The sequence below is a fragment of the Coenobita brevimanus genome, chromosome 50, assembly GCF_032717465.1.
Source record: "Coenobita brevimanus isolate Jiangsu-jjx chromosome 50, ASM3271746v2, whole genome shotgun sequence".
NCBI lineage: Eukaryota > Metazoa > Arthropoda > Malacostraca > Decapoda > Coenobitidae > Coenobita > Coenobita brevimanus.
The window spans coordinates 45786063-45812561 of NC_137003.1; the positions used below are offsets into that span (position 1 = coordinate 45786063).

The 26499-nt window shown below is 43.3% G+C and overlaps 1 protein-coding gene across 1 annotated transcript; it reads left to right on the forward strand.

Moving 5' to 3' along the window:
- Positions 1-18750: 18750 nt before the first annotated feature.
- Positions 18751-25274, forward strand: LOC145399637 (pirin-like). Its single transcript, XM_080272176.1, has 8 exons — positions 18751-18937; positions 19484-19722; positions 20741-20914; positions 22114-22228; positions 22596-22658; positions 23598-23756; positions 24359-24475; positions 25061-25274. Exons 2-8 carry the CDS (start codon positions 19600-19602, stop codon positions 25204-25206), a joined length of 897 nt encoding a protein of 298 aa, XP_080128302.1. The 5' UTR covers positions 18751-18937; positions 19484-19599; the 3' UTR covers positions 25207-25274.
- The last annotated feature ends 1225 nt before the right edge of the window (positions 25275-26499 follow it).

Consider the following 26499-nt stretch of genomic DNA (forward strand, 5'->3'; position numbering starts at 1 on the left):
TGTTTACCAATAATCTTATGGAATTAGCAACGAAATATGTATTTTACCTTTGAAATGTAATACTCTCTTCGATTAATTGCTGTGCCCATTTCTGCATCCGTAAGCTGCAGTGTGGACATGACACTACGGCCATATTCTTAAAAATAATTCCTTCCCTTGGAGGGATTTTTTTTCCTTTCGGTCTGATTAATATTTACTTGGAAGGGAAGGAAAAATGTTCAGGTTGGTAGCCCTGTTTTTTACTAAAATGACACATCCTGCTGATATTTGGTATGGTGGAGCGTTATATTTATAAACTAATACATCAATACACGCATATCTCGAGCAGGATAATGAAAGCACAACACATTTGAGATGTGAGAGGTCGCCACCACATCCATACTGTTGGTTCGTATCACAGAGTTATACATATAGAGTCGCCACCCTGGTTTGAAAGTGACGCAACCGGAAGTGGCTCAGCGGCCATATTGGGATGCCCAGTCTCACGCTCAATTCAAAACAGGTAAGATGTTCTCGTTTCTCTGTGATCAGGAAATAAAATAGAATGGAAATATATTCAAGCACTGCATCAACTTCAAGAAGAGGAGGGCCTTCATTTAGGAAATAAACTCAGGGATATCCATCTTTCATGGCACACTCAAAAGATGAAAGTAAAACTTGCTGCGCAAACACTGAGTTCTAGTGTAGCAGATGCATTAATCTTCTGTCGGGATTCATTACATCTCCCACAGTTTAAGGATTGTCAGGGTACAGTTAAATTTCTGCAAATGGCTGATAAACTTTTTGATGTACTGAACTCGAGAAACAAATTTGCTAGAGGAATGAAAGCAGCACTTCAACCTGAGACAGAAGTAGTTTCAATGTCATTCTTAGATCAAGCATTTGCTTATCTAATGACTATCACTAATTCTGATGACATCCTCATGTACAAAACTTCTAGAAAGACACCTTTCATTGTTTTTTTTGGCTGCCATTAAGAGTGCTCAGGCACTTTATAAACAGTTTGTAGGTGTAAATAAGCCACTCCAGTACTTTCTAACTTATAAGCTGTCACAGGATAACTTAGAACTCTTTTTCTGTGCAATTCGAGCATCTGGTGGCTTTCGAAATAACCCTTCTGCGTTAAACCTCATGGCAGCATACAAGAGACTCCTTCTGAGGCATGAAATAAAAACGTCAAACGGGAATGTCTCTGCACAAGACCTCACTGAAGTGCTCACATCTGCAACATCTAGCAGTGTCATGAAGAAAACTTTAGAGGATAAAACTGAAGATATTATGATGGCAAGAAGATATGATATCATTCCTCGCAGTCCTGCCCAAGAAGATCATGATTATGTAGACTGTCCAAACTTTACAGATGTGTCAGATTATAAGGAAGCTGCAGTAGGTTACATTGCCGGATATGCAGTTAAAATGGTAAAGAGAAATATTTCATGTCCAGACTGCTTGTCTGCACTTACAGCAACAGAAATTAAAAACAATGATAAAAGTTGTGCATTGATACTGGTTAAGGACAAAGGCGGCTTGATAAAGCCCTCTATGAGTGCTGTGTCTGTCTGCAGATCAACAGAGAAAATATTTCAGAAAATGTTGAAAAGTCATGACAAAGAGCTACGTAACATTCCCAGAATTTCCTCTCTAGTTGCATATTCTGTATTGAAAGAGACTGGTAGCACTGCATTTAAAACACATGATTCCCATATGTTTGAATGTTCACTTGATAATCACATTTTTTCTCTTATTAAAGCAGTGGTGCTTGCATATTGCAAGATACGTTTGCATCATCTTGCAAAAGCAGCCACTGCTAAAGTAAGAGGCTGTTATGTTAGGAAAACACTAAGTTAGTATTATTTAAGAACCAGTAAGTGAGGGCACTCACCATCCACTCAATTAATGTAATGCTATTAATAAATTGGTATATGTTCGCTTCTAATCGTTGATTTTTGTGTATCCAAAGTAAAATGGTGCGTAGAGACAAGGTAAGGGGACCGGGAATAACTTTTCTTCTCACTTCATTCAGAGCGCAATAGTAATGGAGAAAAGGCTTAAAATAGCTAAAGTAATTATATTGATAACTGCTCTATCTATTTACATCAGGATATAATGCAAAAAAACACTCGGGAAAGGTTAGTATTTGTGAATTATGATGAGCTGTACGGGAAGGTCGGGACTCGGTAGAGTGGGCATCCTAAGATGGCCGCCGCGCCGGGCCCGCTGGCTTCACTTATCGCCCATACCACAACACAGGGACGCGCGCTCTATATGTATAACTCTGTGGTTCGTATTCAGCCATAAATGGCCTTTCTGGCCAACACCGCAGAGGTGCTCACTCCTCAAGACAATATTTTGATAATAAATTATATTCGAGGAATATTATTATGCTTAATGTTGTTATTAGTAAGCGTAAGAATCACTTGTTAACGTCAGTCGTGTACTCGCAAGGCGGCGCTCACTTGTTTTATTCCAGCTGGAAGACATGAGTCGAACCACACGTGTGACCTTGACGGCAAATTTTCCTTTTTCGTGCAAATTAACGACCAAAATGTTTCTTGAGAAGAATTCTCGTGTGATCCTGGCCATAATGTTTAAGATTTGTCAGTGTCAGATCATATAAGACTGGATGAATATCGAAGGTAGTACGTCGTCTGCTCTATTTATGCCTGGCTAATTATCTCAGCCGACATGGGTAACACTTTTAAAGAGACACAAATAGCGCTTAAACATTAGTACAGCGTTGTAAACTGCATCAGTAAAATAATACAGTATCTTCCGTCAACAGTTTAAATATATGTATGACAATGAATCACAACAGAAAGCACAAAACTTATGAAGGAATTTTTTAAGAGACGGGTCAAGGCACAATATATAGACGTAGAGACGTACAGGAGCCTTAAAATCATCTCCCAAGCGGAAAGTCTTCTGAAACGCTCAAAACATTGACGGGTTGTGACGTCACGTAGTAAGTTACCACCTACCTCGGTACTCTGTAGTCTGCAGACCCAATAAAAAAATAAATAAACAAAACGTCCTTCTCATTATAAGTTAGTAGGTAGGTAGTAGTTAAAGAAATATAGTGACATTAAAGTAATTTCGATGTTTCATACCGGCACATATTGAATTCCGAAGGAAATATTAAAGACAGTGTCAGATAGGCTAGCTAGATCAATCGTGGTAGTGGCTTTATGTCAACCTGATATGCTAGCTGGAACAATTGTGGTAATGGCTTCATGTCAACCCTAACAATGTTATTGTTATGCTATCAACCAGGGGTTCTACCCAAGTTAGCTTAGCAGGTCAAGAGAAACTCAGGGCAGAGGTTCATAATTCAGTCTCTTCCATTTTTTCCAATTATTTTTCTGTTCATGTCATCTTTACTAGGCTACATCTCACAACTTTTGGATACATACAGAATATCACTCCAAAATATGAATTAATAATGATCTCCCTACCTAACTTCTACCTCACTCTGACACTTCTAGGTTGCCTACTCTAGCATCTTTCATCCTCTGCAAGTGCCCAAACCACCTTTAAGTATTCCTTTTAATCGAAATCCTCTAGCCCTTCTCCACCTACCTAAGTTAACATTGCATTTCATTTTTTCCTCTGATCTAGTCTTAAAATTAGATACCATACTCTCTCTTTTCAGACACCAATATTTTGCTTTTATGGACATTTACTTTTAAATTCCTTTTGCTACACACTCATATTCACTCACCACTCTTTTTGGTCCTTCTCATTCTCAGCCCCAAACCAGCATCATCATACAAACAAGATAGCAAAGTTTGATGATTTCCTTATATTTCCAATATGGTTCCCACTCTGGCAACCCTCATCTAAGGCCAGATAGCCCCACTAGGGTGAGGTTGAATGAGAATATAGGGAATAGTATTCCCCGAGTTAAGTCTTCGTAGACTATATAGCCCTGCTAGGTGACAGGAGCGAGCCAAACCATTTGAATCTAACCCTCCTCATCACACTACCAGTACACTCCAATCCCATCCTTTCTCTCAGCTCTTCACTCACACCTCTCACCCTCCACATCCAGCTGTCATCCTTCATTCTCTCCACATGCCCATACCATCTCAGTGTACTCCTCCTCATCATAACACCAATGCATTCCAGTCTTTGGTACCTGACGCTAAGAATCCATTATTCAAGTCAATTACTGTGTGAATGCAGCTGACAGAGGCAAGAATTACTGTCAGTTTAGGCGGCGTTCCGGCACCTCGTTCACCATACCCCATACCCTCTTACCGCACAGTGGAAATGTTGGGTGGGAGAGAAACACAGAACTTGAATTCTCTATTTTCTCTTAACGTTTCGGGTTACACAGAGCCCATCTTCAGACTGTCTGTTCTGTGCAGCCCAAAACGCTAGAGAAAATAAAGAATTCAAGCCCTGACCTGTGTCTGTCTCCCACCCAACATCCCCACTTGTAATGGATCATGTACAGTCACACCAAAAATTATCGCGCAGGTAAGGCACGATGATATCCGAAATGACCATTATAGCTTATGAATTCTCGGTAAGATTTATTTGTAATTACTTTGCTATACATATAATAGCAATACGGACTAGAAAATGTCATAAATAAGCCATACATTGGATCCTTGAGAGAGCAAGTTTATCAGCATGGGAAAAAAAAAAAAAATCGTTCAGTTCCCAGTAGCCATCGTCCATGTCTCAAATTGGTTTGCGTCAAGTGTGCACCGATACTTTGTGTACTGTACATGCCGCTCAGTCAGGTCGGAAGGTTTTCGTCTGTATACCTTTTCTCTGCTTTAGCTCAAGTTTAGGTATATTACGGCGTGCTCTGGTGCGGTACGGTGCTCTTCACTCACCTGGGTAATGAAAACCACATGTCACATCAATATGATTTTTTTTTTTTTTTTCAAACTACTTCCACACTTGTCGCTGTAACAACTTCATTAGGCAGTGAGTTCATTTAGGCTACTGTTCTTAAAAAAACGAGTAATTATATCCAGCTTAGTAACTGTTTCCCTATTTTGTAACTGCCATTCTGTATTCTTATCGGAGACTTTCTGTATACAGCAAAAATTATAAATTTATAAAAAGTCAGTCAAAATTAAAGACAAAAAAAAAAAAAAAAGTGTTGCATGGCATTAACCCTTTAACCGCGGGTATTGTTTTGGCCTGACTGTCCTCTCCCGCGGGGGTTTCAGCCAAATGTAAACAAACCTTTAAACCTTAATAACTCTGCACAGAATAAAGCTAGAGAAAAAAATAAGGTACCATTAGAAAGTACTAACCTTCAGCTTTCCATTGATGTAGGTTTCATGACTCTGTTGACTTTCACAGGACAGGCAGTGCCGTTAGAAGTGAGGGGTGTAAAATCACTATTTTTCGCTCACACACCATTACCTTCGCTCATACACCATTACCAAATGCCAACCTCATTCTGATAATAATACTATAAACATATATGAACACTGCACATACGATAAACACCCACTCTGTGTTCACTGAGGCAGGTAAAAGGCACTGCAATTACCCGCACTTCACTGCCACATCAGCGGTGTTGTAATCACTATTTTTCGCTCACACACCATTACCAAATGCCAACCTCATTCTGATAATAATACTATAAACATATATGAACACTGCACATACGATAAACACCCACTCTGTGTTCACTGAGGCAGGTAAAAGGCACTGTAATTGCCCGCACTTCACTGCCATATCAGCGGTGTTGTAATCACTATTTTTCGTTCACACACCATTACCAAATGCCAACCTCATTCTGATAATAATACTATAAACATATATGAACACTGCACATACGATAAACACCCACTCTGTGTTCACTAAGGCAGGTAAAAGGCACTGTAACTGCCTGCACTTCACTATCACATCAGCAGTGTTGTCACTCACACAGCTGGACAGATACTGATGCGTGTTTGGTCCGGGGTGGGGTGGGGGGCCCAGGGGGTGGGAGGTGGGGCCTGAAGGGGGGGAAGAGGGAGGTGGAGGTTGGCTGGAGTGAAAGAACTTAATAGCTACTCTCCCTTGAAACAATTGGCGCTCGGAAAAAACGCGGGGTATTCAAAATATTCACAAACATTCGAGAATGACACCCGCGGTTTGGTCCAGTTTTTGCAGTGTCATTCTGGAATGACACCCGCGGTTAAAGGGTTAAACTAGATCAGAGTAGCATGTGGAATGGGGTGAAGAATTATTATCTTCCCCTTTGATGACGTGTGACATGTTAGTTTTGTCTACAACTGTACTCTGCTTATCACACACACACACACACACACACAATGAATTGAACTGTCTTTATAAATACAAAAACTATCTCCCACTCTCATAACAGTATGTCATAATCAGGAGAATGGAAGTATGGCCTAATTCACTGGCCGACCTATCTCCCTTAATTAACCTCTTCCTATACTTCCTTCACTCTAATTTGGCCCAGATTGTTGTCCTTTTGCAGCTTATTTCGCGTGGCTAAGTGGTAGAAAAAGACAACTGAACGACTCCACATCCTTACCATAGCACTTCTTCGTGACTGGCACCGTATTGAAATGTCAACAGGTAAAGACAACAGTACGACTCTACATCCTTTACATAGCACTTCTTCGTGAATGGCACCATATTCTAGTGTTATCCTCCTATTACAACTCAGCATTCAAGAAGATATGGAAATTTTGGGCCAAATTAGGGTAAAAAGGGTATACGAGAACGCCTCCCATGAGCAAAAATAAAAATAAATAAATAAATTAAATCTAGTGGTATGAGGAATAAAAAAACGGAGTCATCGTGCTAAAGAGGTTGTTTGGACCAGTTCCGTCGGATGAGATTTTAAGGAAATACACCGAAAATCCCTCAAATCGGCCTACAAACTGCCATCCATCTTTGCTGCTGAGCTATAGCAAGAAATTAACACTAGAATATGCAAGGCATGCTTTAGATAAGAGGCTGCCGTACTCTCTCTCTGAGCTACATGACAGAGGCTGCAAAAGGGCGAACATCCGTGCCAAGATAAGATGAAAAAACTGTAGTGCGTGTTTCTAATGGATCGATTTTTTTTTTTTTTTTTCCCCGCTATGCATTTATCAGACTTCGGGAAGATACGAAAGACCTTGCCTGAGCCGAATGGACGCTGCCTGGTGGTAAAAATATAACAAAAGTAATAAATATCATGGATGTAATAAGGTAATGAATGTGCGTAAAATAAAATACGTCATACACTGAAAGTTATTCGAATTGCTCATAACCCCTCTTAGCGATTTATTTTAGGATATGGCTTGTTAAAATCCTTTTGTACTTGATCTCTGCAGAATATGGCGATATGAAATGGCTTACGTAACACAGAAGAGGACAGTAAGGAGTAATAAACAAAATAAATGACTTAGGAAAAGGTGTTAGGGGGCTTCCTCAACCGACGAGAATATCAGGCTAAGTGGATAAGACACATGCGTTACGGTTCCCACTCAGTGCAACGATGACCGTACAAACAGCGACATATGGCGTACCCGAGTGAAATACAACAAAGGCGAGATAACCGTTCACCCGAGAGTCACGTGATAATGCTGCGTCCCTTAGCACCCGAGTATGATGCTGGTCACGAAGCAGTGCCATGGAAAAGATGCAGAACCATAACATCGTCTTTTTCTCCCTTCAATATACTCTTTTCACTTTAACTTGGCCTAAAATTGCTCCCTTCATCTCCAGTGCTGAGCTGTTGCAGTATATTAGCACCTGAATATGATGCTAGTCACGAAGAAGTGCCATGGAAGTGATGAAGAACCATAACATCGTCTTTTTCTCCCTTCAACATACTCTTTTCACTTTAACTTGGCCTAATATTGCTCCCTTCATCTCCAGTGCTGAGTTGTTGCAGTATATTACCACCTGAATATGATGCTAGTCACGAAGAAATGCAATGGAATGGATGCGGACCACGGTATCGTCATTTTCTCCCGACAATCAAGTGATACGAGTTCCCCTCAATATACTCTTCTTGTGTGTGTGTGTGTTCTTACCTAATTGTTCTTACCTAATTGTATCTTTACAGGAATGAGTCAAGCTCGTACTGTCCCGTGTCTTAAACCATATTTATCGTACATATCCTTAAATTTGTGAATTGTTTTGGCACACACTATTTCATTCGGTAGTGCATTCCATTGGTCAATTGCTCTGTTTGGGAAACTGAATTTCCTTACGTCTTTATCACCTCTCTTCTTATGCAGTTTTTTGCAGTGTCCTCTTGCTGATGCTTCTCCATGTGTTAGGTAATCATTTATGTCTAGTTTCTCCTTCCCTGATATGCACTTATATAGCATTATCATGTCACCTCTTTTCCTTCGCTCCTGTAGTGTTGGTAGATTCAGTTTATTTAGTCTTTCTTCGTACCTTAGGTCCCTTAAGCTTGGTATCCATCTTGTAGCGGCCCTTTGAACTTTTTCAATCTTGTCTATGTGCTTTTTGAGATGAGGACTCCAGACTACTGATGCATATTACAGGGTTGGTCTAATGAATGGTGTTATTATCCTTCTTAGCATGTCTTCATTTATGTATGTGAATGCTATTCTCATATTTGCAAGCAGTGTATACATGTTCCGTACCTTCTCGCTGATGTGGTCAGACGGAGATAGTCTGTTATTGATGATCACACCTAGGTCTTTCTCTCTTTCTGATGTGTATAGGGTTTTATTTCCTAACTTATAATCCCAATCAGGTCTTTTTCCACTTTTACCAAACTTGATTACATGACACTTGTCCACATTGAATTCCATTTGCCATGTACTACTCCATTCATGAAGTTTATTTAATTCTTCTTGTAGCTCTTTACAAGAGTCTGTGTTAGTAATTCTCCTTTGTATTTTTGCATCATCTGCAAACATATTCAGATAGCTCTCATTTCCAGTGTTACTGTTTGTATCATTTATATACACTAAAAACATGATTGGTGCCAGCACTGAACCCTGTGGTACTCCACTAGTCACTTCTTTCCATGATGAGTAGTTTCCTCTTAGTACTGTTCTCATTTCTCTTTTTATGAGAAAGTCTTGCATCCAACGAAACAGTTTGCCTCGAATTCTTCCTTGATGGTACAGTTTCCATAAAAGTCTTTGGTGTGGTACTGTGTCAAAAGCTTTCTTGAAATCTAAATAGATACTGCCCACCCATCCTTCCCTTTCCTGTATTGTGTTTGTTACTCTGTCATAGCAGCTCAACAGATTAGTAACACATGATTTTCCTTTTCTGAAACCAAACTGTCTTTCTGTTATCATACTGTGTTCTTCTAGATGGTTTACCCAAGCTTTTCTTATAAGCTTTTCTAATACCTTGCTTACAACACTGGTCAGTGATACTGGTCGGTAGTTGAGTGGATTTTGTCTATTTCCTTTCTTGAATAAGGGGACAATATTTGCTTTTTTCCAAATATCAGGTAGTTTACCTTGACTCAAGGATTTCTTGAAAATTAAAAATAATGGTTTACTTAACTCCTTTGCACATTCTCGTAGTACCCAACATGAAATTTCATCAGGACCACTTGCTTTTCCTCTGTCTAATCTACTTAACTCCTCCTGTATTACTTTTTCTGCTATTTGTATATCTGGTAGTGTGTGTGGACATGCACGTTCCACACAGTCCCTCTCAAAATTTTTTTCTTCTGTAAAAACTAATTGGAAATTCTTATTTAGTGCTTCACAAATATCCTTCTCTTGTGTGTAAGTGATTCCCTCGTCCGTAATTGATTGTATTATATCTTTTACTTTGGTTTTGCTTCTGATATAGCTGTAAAACAGCTTTGGTTGATCACTACTTTTATTTATTATATCCTCCTCAAACTGTTTTTGGGCTTCCCTCCTTATTCTTGTATAATCGTTTCTTGCCTGTTTGTAATTATTATACGCCCTTTCACTATTATGTCTTCTGTATCTATTCCACAACAAATCTCTTCTTTCTTTTGATTTTTTACATTCTGTATTGAACCATTTCTGTATTTTCTTATCTGCTTCTTTGTGTTGTGGGATGTACTTCTGGACTCCTATTTCATAAAATTCACAGAATTTTTTATATACAGCATTTAAATCTTGTCCTCTAAGCTCATTTTCCCAATCAGCTTCTAAGAAATACTTCTTTAGGTCTTGATAATTTCCCTTTTTATAGTTTAGGCTCTTTTTGTAACTGTCATTGCTGTTTACTATGTCATATGCTATCCTGAAGTTATAATTTAGTACTGCATGATCGCTTTTGCCGAGTGGAGGGTGATATATTAAACTGTCAATATCATTTTCTTGCCTAGTAAATATTAGATCTAGCACTGAAGGTACATCAAGTCCTCTTTTTCTGGTGGTTTCCCTCACATGTTGCGTTAGGAAGAACTCTTGTACGAGATCCAGGAGCTTTTGGTCCCAACAGCTTTCTTGGCTAATTATATCTAGAGTATTCCAATTTATATTTGTATTGAAATCCCCAGTTAGTATAATTCTTTCTTATTTCTCTTCCATTTTATGTAGCAATGATCTTAAACTCTGAATTGTACTCTCTGCCAGGTCCTCATTCATCTCTTTCCCATGTGTTTGATCTGGGTGGAATGTACAAATTGGCTACAATTACTTTACCTTCAGATGTGTTGATCTCTACTGCAATCAGTTCTAATTGTGATGGTATATCTAGTTTTATTTCATTGACTTTTAGATTTTTCTTCGTTAATATAATTCCTCCTCCTTTTTTAAAATTTCTGTCTCTTCCCCATTTATTGTATTCCTCTAAGTTTAGTATGTCATTGGATATCCTTGGTGTTAATTTTGTTTCAGTTAGGCATATTATTTGTGTGTGTGTGTGTGTGTGTGTGTGTGTGTGTGTGTGTGTGTGTGTGTGTGTGTGTGTGTGTGTGTGTGTGTGTGTGTGTGTTCGCAACCTTTCAGTTCTCAAAATATCTTATCAGACCCCATGTTAGAAGGCAGATTTTAGATACTTCGTATATATCTGTTTTCACAACAGATTCACACTACAACCAATATGGCACAATGACACAGTGTCGTGCAGTAGTTGATTAGGGTAAAAATACAGCCAGCCAAGGAGACACCTAATAGCTAAGAGCTTTAATGTAACAACTGTCAACTGGTTAGTGTGTCTTGTATGCTCAAAAACGACATTTCGCACTCTCAAGGTTAAGAACCACTGATGTAGAGGAAATAGGAGGAGCTGAAAGAGATAGCTAAAAACATACGATGTGGACAATCACACCAACACAAATTTAGGTCAATGATTTTCGTACATAACTGTGATGAATGCTAACCACGTCCAAAACCAAAGGATACGATGACCAAAAAATACTGAATCACACAATAGTCCCTTCAGAGAGGTCTATAAGCTGCAGAATCGCTTGGCATCTCTGTCAGCAGAGGGGGGGGGGGGAGTATTATAAACCAAATCGCACTGAAACGGTTAACATATAAATTCCAACCACTTTTAAATCAAGTGGTGACAGACAAAACTAGATTCTTAAACCATTAAGACCGAAGACGTACAGTTTGATTCTCCGTGACGATTTGTTCAGGTACGAACGAACCTATATAAGGAATGGGTCTAATAAACAAGGGTTGTAACTATGACCTCTCTAGTTCCAAAAGTCTCCCCTAAGTGTCCTATAAGCCACTGAAAATGGCCAAAATAAAGTGGAAAACACGTCATAACAGCCTAATGCAGGTCATCGTATGGAAAGGATAAAACTTTCAGACTGTCCTCATACTGAAATTGGCAAATAATAATAATAATAATAATAATAATAATAATAATCCCTTCGTCACCGTGAATTATCTCGACTAAAAATCGTTGTGCGTCAGCATCACGTGACGAAAGGGCTCAGTAAAGGTGAGCTGAGGTAGGGAATACACAAGTCACGTACTCCACATCAAGGAACAATGAGGACAAAATTAATGCTCTCTCTCTCTCTCTCTCTCTCTCTCTCTCTCTCTCTCAGTAACATGTATGAAGTTGCCCATGACGTTCAAGGCAATGCCAAAACAGTCGTTCTAGCAGGTTCTTGAATGCTTATAAGGTTAGTAAAATGCCCGCCGAGACCGCCACAGGACCTCCCACCTCACCACCGCCGAGCCGCCACCCCACCACCACCCCAGGAGGACACACAGGTGAGGCTAGTGACCTCGGGCAAGAGGGTCATCGGGACATCCCGGCCCTGAGCCCCTATTCCTCGCAAGTGCCCCAACCCCAGGCGTTCAGACAACCTGAACTACTGTGCGGGCGGGGTAGTGACCGTCAGACCAGGGGTGGGACTGAAAAGAGGTCAGTCCCAAGTAGCACCGTCTTGACGGTCTTGCTACACCCTCTAGGGCAGGAAGAGGCCCAAGGGCAGGAAGAGGCCCAAGGCTATGGCCTTAAAAGAGAAATAGACACAGGCTACGGCCTGACAAAGTGTGTAAAGGGGAAGGTGACCCCAGGCTCCGGCCTTAACACGCTGAGGAGAGAGAGAGTTGCCTGTGTGCATCCCTCTCCAGTTGTACTTTGGCTACGGCCAGAATACGGTCCAGGGTAGAGAGACCCTGCTACCGTACGTGTAGCGCTACCCAATTATGGAAGCGGCGACTCGGGGCCGGCCTCTCGCCGGAGCAGACGGGTGATCCCGTTTCTCCGTTAGTCGATTCCCGTACGGGCAGACACTCAGTTACGACTGGGGCACGTACCAGGGTGGAGAATTCCCTGACGGTAGGATCTGTCCGTATTGGAGAGAGTGCGGCCCTCGTGCCCCTCACTCCGGCTTGTTCCCTACTGCGGGAGGAACACCACGCTGACGGCCGCTTGCCTCGGCGAAAGGGCGACCCCGATCACCCTACTGGTGTCCCTCGCACGCCGGACAAGTTCACGGCACCAGCCAAAGTCCATACTATAGTCAGAATCCCGGCCGTTTGCGGGTGAGGTGTGGCCCGCACCTGTGTACAGTGTTGCCACGTTTTCTATACCGTTATCTCTCTCTCTCTCTCTCTCTCTCTCCTGGCGGGAAATGAGCCACCCTGAGTACTTTTGATTCTTTTATAAGTTATTTATAATTGTGCTTTCATTTGTTAATTTGGTTTTGTTATATTTAGTAGTAGATGGAGTGTCAAAGTTACTGTCTGCTGAGAGGCTTGTTACGTTACTGATTCATACACCCCGACGTAGTGGGGTGTGGGTGTAGGTGTGGGTGGGAGTGTGGATGTGGGTTTGTTGGGGTGGTGGTCCAGGGGGGAGGGGAAGTGTGAAGGGGGATTTGACCTGAGACACCCAGGAGGGATTAAGAAGGGAGGGAAGGGGAAGGGGGGGCTGGATTCACCTACCACGTGGTCAGTATTAGAAGAGAGAGAGAGAGAGAGAGAGAGAAATTACGTGTATAGATATATGTGCATCAATAGGAACAATGTATATCAGTGTGTGCAGTATGTACAAAGGAACAAATGAATACAAAGAAGGCAGTGACAGACCTCTCTCTCTCTCTCTCTCTCTCTCTCCTGGGTGTGTAAGTATTGCCGCTCACAAGAATTACATGAATTATTTCTTTTACTTTGGATATTGGCATATTTCTTCTTTTTTCAGGCTCATTATCTTATATCCATAACTGTGATATTATTACCCACCCTAAAACTACGCTAAAAACCATTAAAAGTGACTACAATATCTTTTAGCAACACTGTACAATATGTATGCCATGTTTCTGTGTTACTGTATAAATATTTTATGCATAATAAGATTACTGTTGATTCATCCATCAAAATACACAAGTGTAAGTTTTATTCATCTGAATTTATCGAATTTGTGATGCCTTGTACATAAATAGCTTCCGTTTCACATCGCAAGTTGAGGAAACGTGGCACCATTGTAAACAGGTGCGAGCCACACCACAGGCGCTTATGGGCGCAAGGCCGACTATAGGGGAAGTGGAGTCCCACCTCAGCCCAATGAACACACTCAGGGAACCACGAAGAGCGTGAGTCTCCCTCAAGCCTCTTTCCCTCCTGGGAGCCCTTCGTCGCCATCCAGGCTTCTTGGCCAAGCGGAGGCGTTAGAGTGGTGGCAAGGCCCGATTGCGGAGTTACCGCCCACACCCGGACGCTCCTTAGCACTGTTGGAGCCCTACAGGAGTCGCTGCCGCAGCCCAGCCCTGACGGCGCCTCTCCCCCTGAGCACCTGCAGACCCCGGACGCCCAGGCCTCCCACCACGGTCCCCGACGACGGCGACCTAGGCTCTCTCACGCCCCGGCAGAAGAAGAAGCAGGCCCGAATCCTCCGCCTGTTCGGTCCTAGTCCCGAGGGCCCCCGATCAGGTCGAGGCCCCCAGACTACGAGGCCTCCCTGCACCCCACCAGTGCGGCCCTAGGAAGGAGCCGCCCCTCAGGTCAAGGCCCTAAACAAGGGAACCTCCCTGGACAGTAAGTACTAGTGACCCAACTACCCAGGAAACACGGGTAGAACAGTGATAGTGACAGTGACCCCTAATACAGTGACAGTGATCCAATGCACAGTGGCAGTGACAAATAAGTTATGTAAAACAGTGATATCGGAGTAAGTCGTGCTTGAGCGTTGAACAGCTCAGTTCCCCCTCTCAGAAGGGAAGCGGGAAGTTTTCTGTGGAGTCGAAGGTAGGTGTGTGAACGAGCCAAAAGGTTAATGAAGTGCTTCCCTGCGACTAGGTGACGGTGTCGGATGTCGCCACACGCACCCTACCTTTATTATAGTATCATACCCCCCACAGACTCCCGATCACAGTGAATATAAGTGAGACTCCCCCGTTTATTATTATCCACCAGTGGCACGACCAGTGTTCTCGATTGACCATCGCAGTGCAGAGTTATCTCTCCTCAATAACAGTAACCCATATCCCTGACTGCCCTGTGCCCTGTGCAAAAGTAGATTGGATCCAGTTATAAGTGTATTGTTGTATCTCTGTGTAATTGTGTACCAAATGTTGTGTATGTAGCGCTGTAAGGGATAGAATTTAAGCAATAGATGTGATTCGGTGTACTGTCTCTTTTTATGCCCTGTTCCTTTGTTAGTGCATTACATCCGGTCTAGCCAAAGGACCCCGTCCAGCGCTCGTGTTTTTACGACGAGAAGTCGCCTTAAAAACACAGCATTACACTGGTGGCAAGCGGTGGTCCTAGATCCGAGTAATGCACGGAGGAACGAGAAAGGGAACTTACAATGGCAGCTAAACCGCACATCCAATTGCCGAGGTTCAACCCGGACCAGTGTGACATAAACATATATTTGGACATGGTCAAACCCCTCCTAGACATAGGGTTTGACTCTGACAGAGAAAAGATCGCTGTCACTCTACCTAACTTGGGTAAAATAATCACTAGTGTCGCACGAAAAGTCGTCCCAGAACTGTCATGGGACCAATTCTCACAAATAGTGAGACAGGCTTTCACGCCATCCATAGGCCGAGTTGTCGCTCTTTCTCAACTCGACGCCCTCACCTACGACGGGAACCTGGATGACACATTCACCCAGGCTAGGCGCCTCGTCAGCGCCGCCTATCCCGAGGCACCACCCAACGCCCGGGATATCCATACATTCAACGCACTGTTGAGAATCCTCCCCAGCGTAGTCAGGGAGCATTTCTCAATCTACGACCCCTCTGGGGACATGAAAAATGACCTACAACTCGTCCGACGTCTGCTCGCCGCCCGCCCCACACCACAGCCACCTCCACTACCTACCACCTCCAGTCACGGGGCCGTGACTTCAACGACGCGGAGGGTGGTAAAATGCCCGCCGAGACCGCCACAGGACCTTCCACCTCACCACCCCCCACACCACCGCCGAGCCGCCACCCCACCACCACCCCAGGAGGACACACAGGTGAGGCTAGTGACCTCGGGCAAGAGGGTCATCGGGACATCCCGGCCCTGAGCCCCTATTCCTCGCAAGTGCCCCAACCCCAGGCGTTCAGACAACCTGAACTACTGTGCGGGTGGGGTAGTGACCGTCAGACCAGGGGTGGGACTGAAAAGAGGTCAGTCCCAAGTAGCACCGTCTTGACGGTCTTGCTACACCCTCTAGGGCAGGAAGAGGCCCAAGGGCAGGAAGAGGCCCAAGGCTATGGCCTTAAAAGAGAAATAGACACAGGCTACGGCCTGACAAAGTGTGTAAAGGGGAAGGTGACCCCAGGCTCCGGCCTTAACACGCTGAGGAGAGAGAGAGTTGCCTGTGTGCATCCCTCTCCAGTTGTACTTTGGCTACGGCCAGAATACGGTCCAGGGTAGAGAGACCCTGCTACCGTATGTGTAGCGCTACCCAATTACGGAAGCGGCGACTCGGGGCCGGCCTCTCGCCGGAGCAGACGGGTGATCCCGTTTCTCCGTTAGTCGATTCCCGTACGGGCAGACACTCAGTTACGACTGGGGCACGTACCAGGGTGGAGAATTCCCTGACGGTAGGATCTGTCCGTATTGGAGAGAGTGCGGCCCTCGTGCCCCTCACTCCGGCTTGTTCCCTACTGCGGGAGGAACACCACGCTGACGGCCGCTTGCCTCGGCGAAAGGGCGACCCCGATCACCCTACTGGTGTCCCTCGCACGCCGGACAAGTTCACGGCACCAGCCAAAGTCCATACTAGGGGAAGTGGAGTCCCACCTCAGCCCAATGAACACACTCAGGGAACCACGAAGAGCGTGAGTCTCCCTCAAGCCTCTTTCCCTCCTGGGAGCCCTTCGTCGCCATCCAGGCTTCTTGGCCAAGCGGAGGCGTTAGAGTGGTGGCAAGGCCCGATTGCGGAGTTACCGCCCACACCCGGACGCTCCTTAGCACTGTTGGAGCCCTACAGGAGTCGCTGTCGCAGCCCAGCCCTGACGGCGCCTCTCCCCCTGAGCACCTGCAGACCCCGGACGCCCAGGCCTCCCACCACGGTCCCCGACGACGGCGACCTAGGCTCTCTCACGCCCCGGCAGAAGAAGAAGCAGGCCCGAATGCTCCGCCTGTTCGGTCCTAGTCCCGAGGGCCCCCGATCAGGTCGAGGCCCCCAGACTACGAGGCCTCCCTGCACCCCACCAGTGCGGCCCTAGGAAGGAGCCGCCCCTCAGGTCAAGGCCCTAAACAAGGGAACCTCCCTGGACAGTAAGTACTAGTGACCCAACTACCCAGGAAACACGGGTAGAACAGTGATAGTGACAGTGACCCCTAATACAGTGACAGTGATCAATGCACAGTGGCAGTGACAAATAAAAGTTATGTAAAACAGTGATATCGGAGTAAGTCGTGCTTGAGCGTTGAACAGCTCAGTTCCCCCTCTCAGAAGGGAAGCGGGAAGTTTTCTGTGGAGTCGAAGGTAGGTGTGTGAACGAGCCGAAAGGTTAATGAAGTGCTTCCCTGCGACTAGGTGACGGTGTCGGATGTCGCCACACGCACCCTACCTTTATTATAGTATCATACCCCCCACAGACTCCCGATCACAGTGAATATAAGTGAGACTCCCCCGTTTATTATTATCCACCAGTGGCACGACCAGTGTTCTCGATTGACCATCGCAGTGCAGAGTTATCTCTCCTCAATAACAGTAACCCATATCCCTGACTGCCCTGTGCCCTGTGCAAAAGTAGATTGGATCCAATTATAAGTGTATTGTTGTATCTCTGTGTAATTGTGTACCAAATGTTGTGTATGTAGCGCTGTAAGGGATAGAATTTAAGCAATAGATGTGATTCGGTGTACTGTCTCTTTTTATGCCCTGTCCCTTTGTTAGTGCATTACATCCGGTCTAGCCAAAGGACCCCGTCCAGCGCTCGTGTTTTTACGACGAGAAGTCGCCTTAAAAACACAGCATTACAGTTAGTAATATTTGTAGTTGAGGGGCAGCTCGCCATGTGAATAAATAATAGGAATGGAGCGCCAAGTGCATGTCAGTGAAAAAAAAAAAAAAAAGAAAAACCCCGAGCTTATTCTTTCTTCTAATACACACACACTTGGATAGGATGACATGTAAACTTACCACTATTATCCTAAGCGCGGGAATTCCCTGAAGTCTGACAACTTTGATGTATGAACTTCCAACCTGTATTTATAAACTCTCCTGTACTTACGTTATATGTATGTCTGCTTCGTTTGTCCTCACTCATACACCTGATAAAGATTTCGTAATGGAAAAATGGTTAAAATAAATGTGAAAAGCATACGACAAACAAAGCGATCTATGATTAGCCGACTGTTTTGGAGACTTTTACTATATTGGTTAGGAGTTTTTCAAAAATGAACCACGCTCCGTCCCCCGCATTCTGATTGGTTGACACGGAATCTTGGCGGATGTTGCCACGATGTCCATCAATAATCCACTGAGACAATAACCAGGTGATGTGAAATGTCATTATATAAACGGACTCGACATTACGTATTATACATGAATATCTGGGCACTCCACCTGTTCAGGTGTAAAGGGAAACTCCAGATAAATAATTGCTTTTTACCACAAGTGTGCACGTGATGTGTGACGTCACCGAGGTTCGTATTCTCATCACCTGTAGAGACTTAAAGGCACCCCTCAAAGATTTATGTAGCACAGTATAACTTACTCTTTTCTTGAATGTTATTAATTTCACATATATCGATATATATTGCAAAAATAGCATATAAAAATAAAATAACGAGGCACGTAGAGAAATAAACTACCACAGTAAGGAGGAGCTAGGGAGCCGACAAGAATACGGGGCGTCATACCTTTGTGCTGTGTCAGGACAGTGTGGCGACTTCAAGCAAGAGTGAGACAACTTCTTATCATCGTGATCCGCAGATCAGGCCACGCTGCTTCCGCTCTCACTAGCCACATTTGATATTGTCATCTACACTAAGCAACAGTTGTGGAAACAAGGGAACAACAGCCTACAGCAAGGAATTACACTTCATTACTGTTTCTAAAAATTTTTGTTGACAAGTGACAAAATTAAGTAGAAATTCACCAATTTTTAATATAGGTGAGTGCTCGGTTGACAGTCCATCTGGATTTCGTACAGTAACTGAAAGATTTGACATTTACTGCCTTACAGACAGGGCAGGATTTAGGCATAGGCTAAACAAGCTATAGCTTAGAGCCTCGCAGTCTGAAAGGGCCTCTCGAAATTTTATTTTTCTTCTTTTTAGTTATACAATTTGTATGTTAAGTAATGATTTAGCCTAATTAACCCACTGCACGGATTTGTTGTATCTTGGGGGCATTCTTCTCAAGTTCTTTTGGTACACAGCCTTGCTCTCTGTGAAGTGATTGCCAGATAGGGTCTGTACAGCTTCGTATAGCTTAAGGGCCTCATCATGTCTAAATCCGACCCCGCCTACAAATAAGTATGAACAATTAAGTTCCCACTGGATATAATCAATGAGTACAGTTTTCTGTTGGAAGCGACAGGTACGCTAGGCCGTCGTAAAAGACTGGAGAATGAATGGTAGACTGAGCAAACCGTGGTGAGAGGTGAAGGGGTAAGGTAAAAATATACAATATGGCCTCGTTTGAATTTATGCTGCAGGTGTTGATTCGTGTGCGATGAAGATACGAGGTGATGGTGTAGCAGCGGGCAAGTAGATTGCGGTGCGAAGTGCGATACGGGCAATTAGAGTGCGGTACGAACGAGCACTGAGTGGTATGTGCGAGCGTGGGACTGTGGAAGGCGGCACCATGCTGAGGGGCGTGGTGAAGAAGGTGGTATCGGTGGAGCAGGCGGAGGGACACGGCGCAAGGGTCAGGCGTAGTATAGGCAGGAAGGAGGTGAGTGACAAAAAAATATATACATATACTTAGAGAGAGATTATTAATGGCAAGGAAGGTATTACTGGTTCAAGGAAGGTAATATGGACACAAGGAAGGTAGTATAATATATGCAAAAAGGTGTGGCACAAGGATAGTATACCTGGAAGATGATGATGTACATGGAAAGAATTATTGCCACAAGGAAGGTTGTTCAGTATATGCAGGATGGCTGTAACTGGCACAAGGAAGTGAACGAGGTGAGTAGCACAAGGAATGAAGTGAGTGGCACAAGGAAGTAGATATGTGGCACAAGTAGGTATGTGTCACAAGCAAGTAGATGACTGACACAAGGAAAGAAATACAACGCCAAAGACTCATCAACAGAGGGTAAAAATCTTGACACAATAATTCATTACAACTCCCATCCACCCTCTCTCATATACTATAACTACACACTGTCCTTCCACACCTCTCTCAGGCTTCATTTCCTCATCCTCCCATCGACTTCCTTTTTATATCCTGGTGCTGTTTTCTTTCCATGTATCTTTTTCAGTCTGGTGTCTGAAACAGTGTCTTTGCCGCCAATATAAGCGCGTTATTTCCCCATCAGATTAATCCTAGTGCCATCATCATCATGTCGTGGTCTATTTAATAATGCTACTAATTTCAGCGTCTGTGCCCGAACCAGTTTGTGATAGGCCAACCGGCTGAATTAAGTATTATATCCCCAGTAGATTAATTGTTAACAGCAGCGGAATCATCAGTGCCATACTCTACACAGTCATTAAATTCGCTTACCGTACCTGTTATCAACTAATCACGTAAACTTCTTTATTCATGCCATCTCTGGCGCTTGGAATCGTTCCTGATGCTGTAGGGTGCGTCATATCCCCATCATCATCATCAGCCAGGCGTATGCTACAGTAGTAACTAGTTGTATTCACCATTCATGATTAATTTGGTATCCAATTTTATGTTTACATGTAGAACGAGGCATATGAGAGCGTCGCGCGCTTACATCGTTACTGTTCCCCAGCTGCGGCGCCTGGACCCATTTCTGATGTTGGACGAGTTCTGTGTGCGTCGTCCTGCGGGCTTCCCTGACCACCCACACCGGGGCTTCGAGACCGTCACTTACATGCTCAAGGGCAGCTTCAGGCACCAGGACTTCTGCGGCCACTCAGGCGTCATTCACAAGGGCGATCTCCAGGTGGGATTTTCAATTTTCACAACGCCGGAGAGGGACGCCTTCCCGCGGTGGCGCCAATGTACCCAGATGGACGACCTACCAGGATGCACAGACGTTCCTCGACTCCTTTCCACAGGAAAGGAGAATGGTGAAATACACCACGTTTCCTGCGGTTCACTAGGTTCACGTCCAGATGGGCCTGGGGTTGCAGCTACTACTACACCCCTACGATCCAACCTATAAACAACTACCTTTCATTGTAATATGGATAGTAGCATAAGAGACTTGGTCAAAAGGTACAAAAAGTGACACAGAAAACAGTGTAGTTGCATGGTGCAGGTTGCTTGTGCACACTATAACCTCCCTCCCCTTAGTGTGATATGTTCCAGTGGATGATGGAAGGATGGAGGAAGGAGTGATGGGTAAGGTTATGGGTGATGTGTTTCACTGGATGACGGTAGGGTGAGCTGGAGGACAGGGGGAGAGATGAGTATTTTAAAAAAGCCTAATAATTCAAGTACTTAGGGGCAAAACTTCATTCACCATCCCACTGCGTCTACTTCACACTTAGGGCATATCCATCACTTTATCCCCTGACGCATTTTATCGCAGAGAATCATCTTTGGACAGACAAATTTTCAAGCCTGTCTCAGCGATGGAATACCAGCCAGCAGAGGGAAGCGAAATGGAGAAGGAGTGAAATATTAGGCGAGTTTTTGTCCCCAATATCAAGTGAGAGGGGTGCCAGATGAGTAAAATAGCAGATAACAACACCGAGTACAGTTCATTCGTTTAAACTAGACGTAGATTTTTCGTCCTTTGCAGCTTATTTCACGTGGACTGATGACAGAATAAGATATGCTGTGACGCTGGATCCTTTCCATTGTTCTTACGTGGCAAACATAACAATCTCGCTTTAACCTCTTACTAAAACTCAGCACTCAAGATGAAGAGATGGTAGTTTTACGCCTACAGTCGTTTTCCCTTAATCTGGCCCAGATTTTTGTACTTTTCAGCCGACTTCACGTAAGTCAGTGGCAGAAAGACAGTACAATGGCCCTACATCCTTTTCATAACACTTCTTCGTGACTAACATCAGATTCTAGTGTTAATCTACTATTAGAACTCATTACTGAAGGTGAAGAGATGGAAATTGTTGGCCAGGTTCTAGTAAAAAGGGTATAGTGAATGTGGCCAGAGCAAAGTGTAGCATGTTTCAGTGGATGACGGCCGGACGCGGGGTGGTGCACTCTGAGATGCCCGCCTCACAGGGTGACAATGTGGGTTTGCAACTGTGGGTCAACCTGCCAGCCGCACAAAAGATGACGCAGCCAGGTGAGTGGGATGGATGGATGGATGGATAGATAGAAAGACAGAGACATGGGTGGACAGACAAATATAGATATACAGTAGAGAGTTCTGGGTGGACAGAAAATATATACAGAAAAGATAGATAGGCATATAAATATAGAAAGATGTGGATACATACAGGTAAAAAGATAGATTATAGATACAGATATGCTACGGGTATGTGTGCGCACGTTCTTTAATGTAAACTGATATGTAGACTAAAGTCTGCAAATAATTCACTTCTAATTCCTTAACCACGATATCTCTTTCCTAATAAGAGTCAAATAGTTGAAAATATACAATTCGCCACCGTTGTGAATGTGTCAAAAAATTAATTTCCTGTTTATTGCAGCTTACCAGGAGTTGTCCGCTTCGGAAATACCCTCAGCTACCAAAGACGGTACCACAGTTAAAGGTAAGTGCCATCGTCATCATCATCATCATTAACTACATTATCTCCATCACAATTATTACTGCCATCATGAGCAAAAACATTATTACTATCATCATCATCATTATCATCATCAACTACATTATCTCCATCATAATTATCACTGCCATCATGAACAAAAACACTATTACTATCATCATCATCATCATCAACATCGTTATCATCATCAACTGCATTATCGCCATCGTCATCATCACTGCCATGATCAACAACAGCATTATTACTATCATCATCCTGATCGTCAACAACATTGTCTCATCAATGTCATATTCATCATTATTATCAAGAACATTATTGTCACCATCATCATAATGATCATTACCACCATAATCAATGTTTTGTCGCCGTGATCATGGCTACCATTATCACCATTATCATCATCTTCATCATCATCATCATCATCAGCAGCAGCAGCAACAGCAGTGGCATACGTATCGCAATACCATAACTATCTTCGTCGCCCTTACTAAACATCAATATTACATCAGAATCACCATAAAACATCAGTACCACCATCATAAACATCAATATCGCCATGAAAAACAATATCGCCATCAAAAACACCAATATCGCCATCAAAACATTATCAGACATTGTAATCATTTTCATATCTTTAACATTTGTATTTGTCGACATTATTAGGTTGACAAGTTTCGTGCCAGCAGTATCTGTATTACCGTTCATCATATAACACTGTATTTTATTATAATTCTTATATACTGTTTACCGTAATACTGAACATGATTTTAAATGTTAACATTAAGGGTTCCATTCCTGCAAGGCTTACAATATCATTCATACCGAAGTAATCGTTTTATAATCTTTTTTTCTTGTCGGAGATATTGTTAATTGATAACTTGTTATTTTTACTCGTATTGACACATCCTGAATTTTTCCACCTAGTGATCGCGGGTGAGAGCCACGGTGTAACGTCGCCGGTGCGTACCTTCACACCAGTGTACTACTTGGACTTACAGCAGGAAACAGGCGCCGCCACCACCCAGCCCCTGCCACACCACTGGAACGCCTTCATATACGTGCTGGCAGGGCACATAAGTGTTGGTAAGTGGCCAGTAATCACTTTAACTGATGGCAGTTCCCCAGTGTATTTTTAACGTATGTACGTGAGGTCATTGAGTACTACTCGAAGCAATAATGTGCTGGTGAAGGACACTTCCCATAGTAATGACACAGTGTGGCAGCTCTGCTGACTGATTATACAAACGTCCCTCAGCATCTTCCCTAACCTCTGAGAGGAAGATGGTGGAATGCAGAAGGCAATTTCAGTTTGCACTACGCCAAGTTTACATTTAGATGTGCTTGGGCGTGCAAGAAGAAGCAGAAGTAAAATCTACTACAGGAGGTGAGAAATGATCGATGCACAGTTCGTGAGTATAGCAGAGCAATGACTGCTGGACATCCTGGACTGTGTGGTGTACGTGCTGGACTGGTGATGCAGGTTGTGTCGTGGTTCTATATGAACGATGGACATTGCCAAACTTTTCACTTCTTAAGGGGAATAAGACAGGACTCGATCGTAACCTCACCTAACTTCTTTATTATGAGGACCTCTCCTAAGCTGAATAAAACCGTTCAGCAGTAGCACAAAAAAAAAAATAATAATCGTAATGAAGGGATTACTGTAACTGTGCGCATTATTTCAGTGAACGAGGAGGAGGCTGTGGAGAGTGAGGCCCACCACACGTTAGTTCTGGGGGAGGGGGAGGCCGTCACCGTCAAGAACATTGGCCCGGACAGAGCTCACTTCGTCCTCATCGCAGGTACGACGCTCTCACTACACCAGCATCCCTAGTTGTCTTAGGTGCCTTTGGAGATTTCGTAACACCTGTTCCTTATTGATTTATTCTGCACGTTACGTCTCAATTTCATCTTGTATGTTATGGATGCAAACCATGTGGACATTAAAAGGATAGGAACGGAATGCCGAAGAATATTAAGGTGGAACATGAAAAATAAATCACTAACAGAATAGAGCTAAGAAAGTTTTCCACGTCACTCCAAACATACCGACTTAGATTAGATAGAAAGGGTTAAGTAAAATGTACCGTATTACGATGAGACGCATAATTACCACATATGATTTTAATGTTTATGATGCGTCTTCTTCCCGTGCCTATAAAGGAGCTAATGGTGCTGTATTGATCCCTTCGTCATAAACGCAATCCATACGCCTGACCAAAAAAAAAAAAAAAAAAGCAGTTGTAGTAGTAGTAGTAGTAGTGGTGGTGGTGGTGGTGGTGGTGGTGGTGGTGGTTATAACAATAATGATAATAATGACAAAATAATAATTATCCGTTCCTGTTACGTAAAAAATATTGCTAGTACACCTGTCCCCACGCCTACAGGTGAGCCAATTAAGGAGCCCGTGGTGCAGTACGGCCCCTTCGTCATGAACACGAAGGCAGAGATCGACCAAGCCACCCATGACTACCACAAATCCTGCAACGGATTCGAAAATGCCGCCACTTGGAGGTCATCACCCCTATCATAACACGGATCAACCCTACCATAACACGGATTAACTCTACCATAACGCAGATTAACCCTACAAAACACAGATTAGCCTTAACATAACATGGATTAACCTTACCATAACACGGAGTAACCTTACTATAACACGGAATAACCTTACCATAACACGGAGTAACCCTAACATAACAAAGATTAGTCGTACCTATACTTTAACACGGATTTGCCTCACCTCTACCATAACAAGGATTAACTCCACCCCATTCCTACCACAGATTAATCGCACCACTACAGTAACATGGATTAAACCCAACTCTACCATAACACTGATTAACCCCATCCCTACCATAATAATAAATTAATAATAACGTAAAAGAAAAATGTTAACTGGCAATAAAGTAAATTAATGGTGTTCTCGCTGCCAACACAAGACGTTTCAAAACACATCTTTCCTCGCGATATATTTTACACACACCACCCTTAACATCGTTTAACACGCAATCACCTTTATACCCTTCAACATGTAATCAAACCAGTGCATCAGGTGACATGGTGTTCACTTAATTCTTGCTATCCCAGGCAATTTAAATCACCCCAAGATGAACTTTTCGAATTTCACACATATGGTGCAGCTTCCATCAACACCGTCACTGATAAAGGTGCTTCCAAAGTTTAAGAAAATCGTCTGGTGGTAGGAAGAATACCGCACAAAATATGTAATTGGCGTTTCACGAAGTGCAAATTCATACATAAATATTAGCAGTATTGGAGAAGGAAGAATGTATAGATAACGATAAGAGACAAAGATTTCATTAAGCACAAGAGAGGCGAAGATAAGAGAACTGTATGTAGGGTAGTGAGAAAGATAGATGTATGTGCAGGCTGATGACACAAACAGATTCGTAAAAAATTAATAATAATAATAATAATAATAATAATGTACGTACGCTAATGACAAAACTATGCTGAAGTTATGTAATTATGGCCAAGATAAAAACACTCCATTCTGTTCACTTCTCCCTGCACGATGACAACAGAACACCGTAAAGCGAATGCACATATTCCATCAACTTCCTCAGTCTTAAACGAAATATAGCGTGGCCCGTAAATAACCCTCTACTATGAATTCTTGTGTTGTATGGCCGGCTTAGTCTGCTGGGATGGGTGTGGGGGTGGCATTGGGGGTAGGAAATGAGTAAATGGTGCAGAGTAGACACTGATAACGCTAACTGAACCGTTCCCTCAGCACCGGCAGAGGGGAAGTGGAGCATTACTGTAGTTATGGACCACCTTGAAAATAAACTAAGACCGCAAT

Coding starts and splice junctions, on each gene's coding strand:
- LOC145399637 (XM_080272176.1), top strand. CDS start 19,600: ATGTGCGAGCGTGGGACTGTGGAAGGCGGCACCATGCTGAGGGGCGTG. Junction 22,659..23,597: donor AGACGGTACCACAGTTAAAG/GTAAGTGCCATC, acceptor TTTTCCACCTAG/TGATCGCGGGTGAGAGCCAC. Junction 23,757..24,358: donor GGCAGGGCACATAAGTGTTG/GTAAGTGGCCAG, acceptor GCATTATTTCAG/TGAACGAGGAGGAGGCTGTG.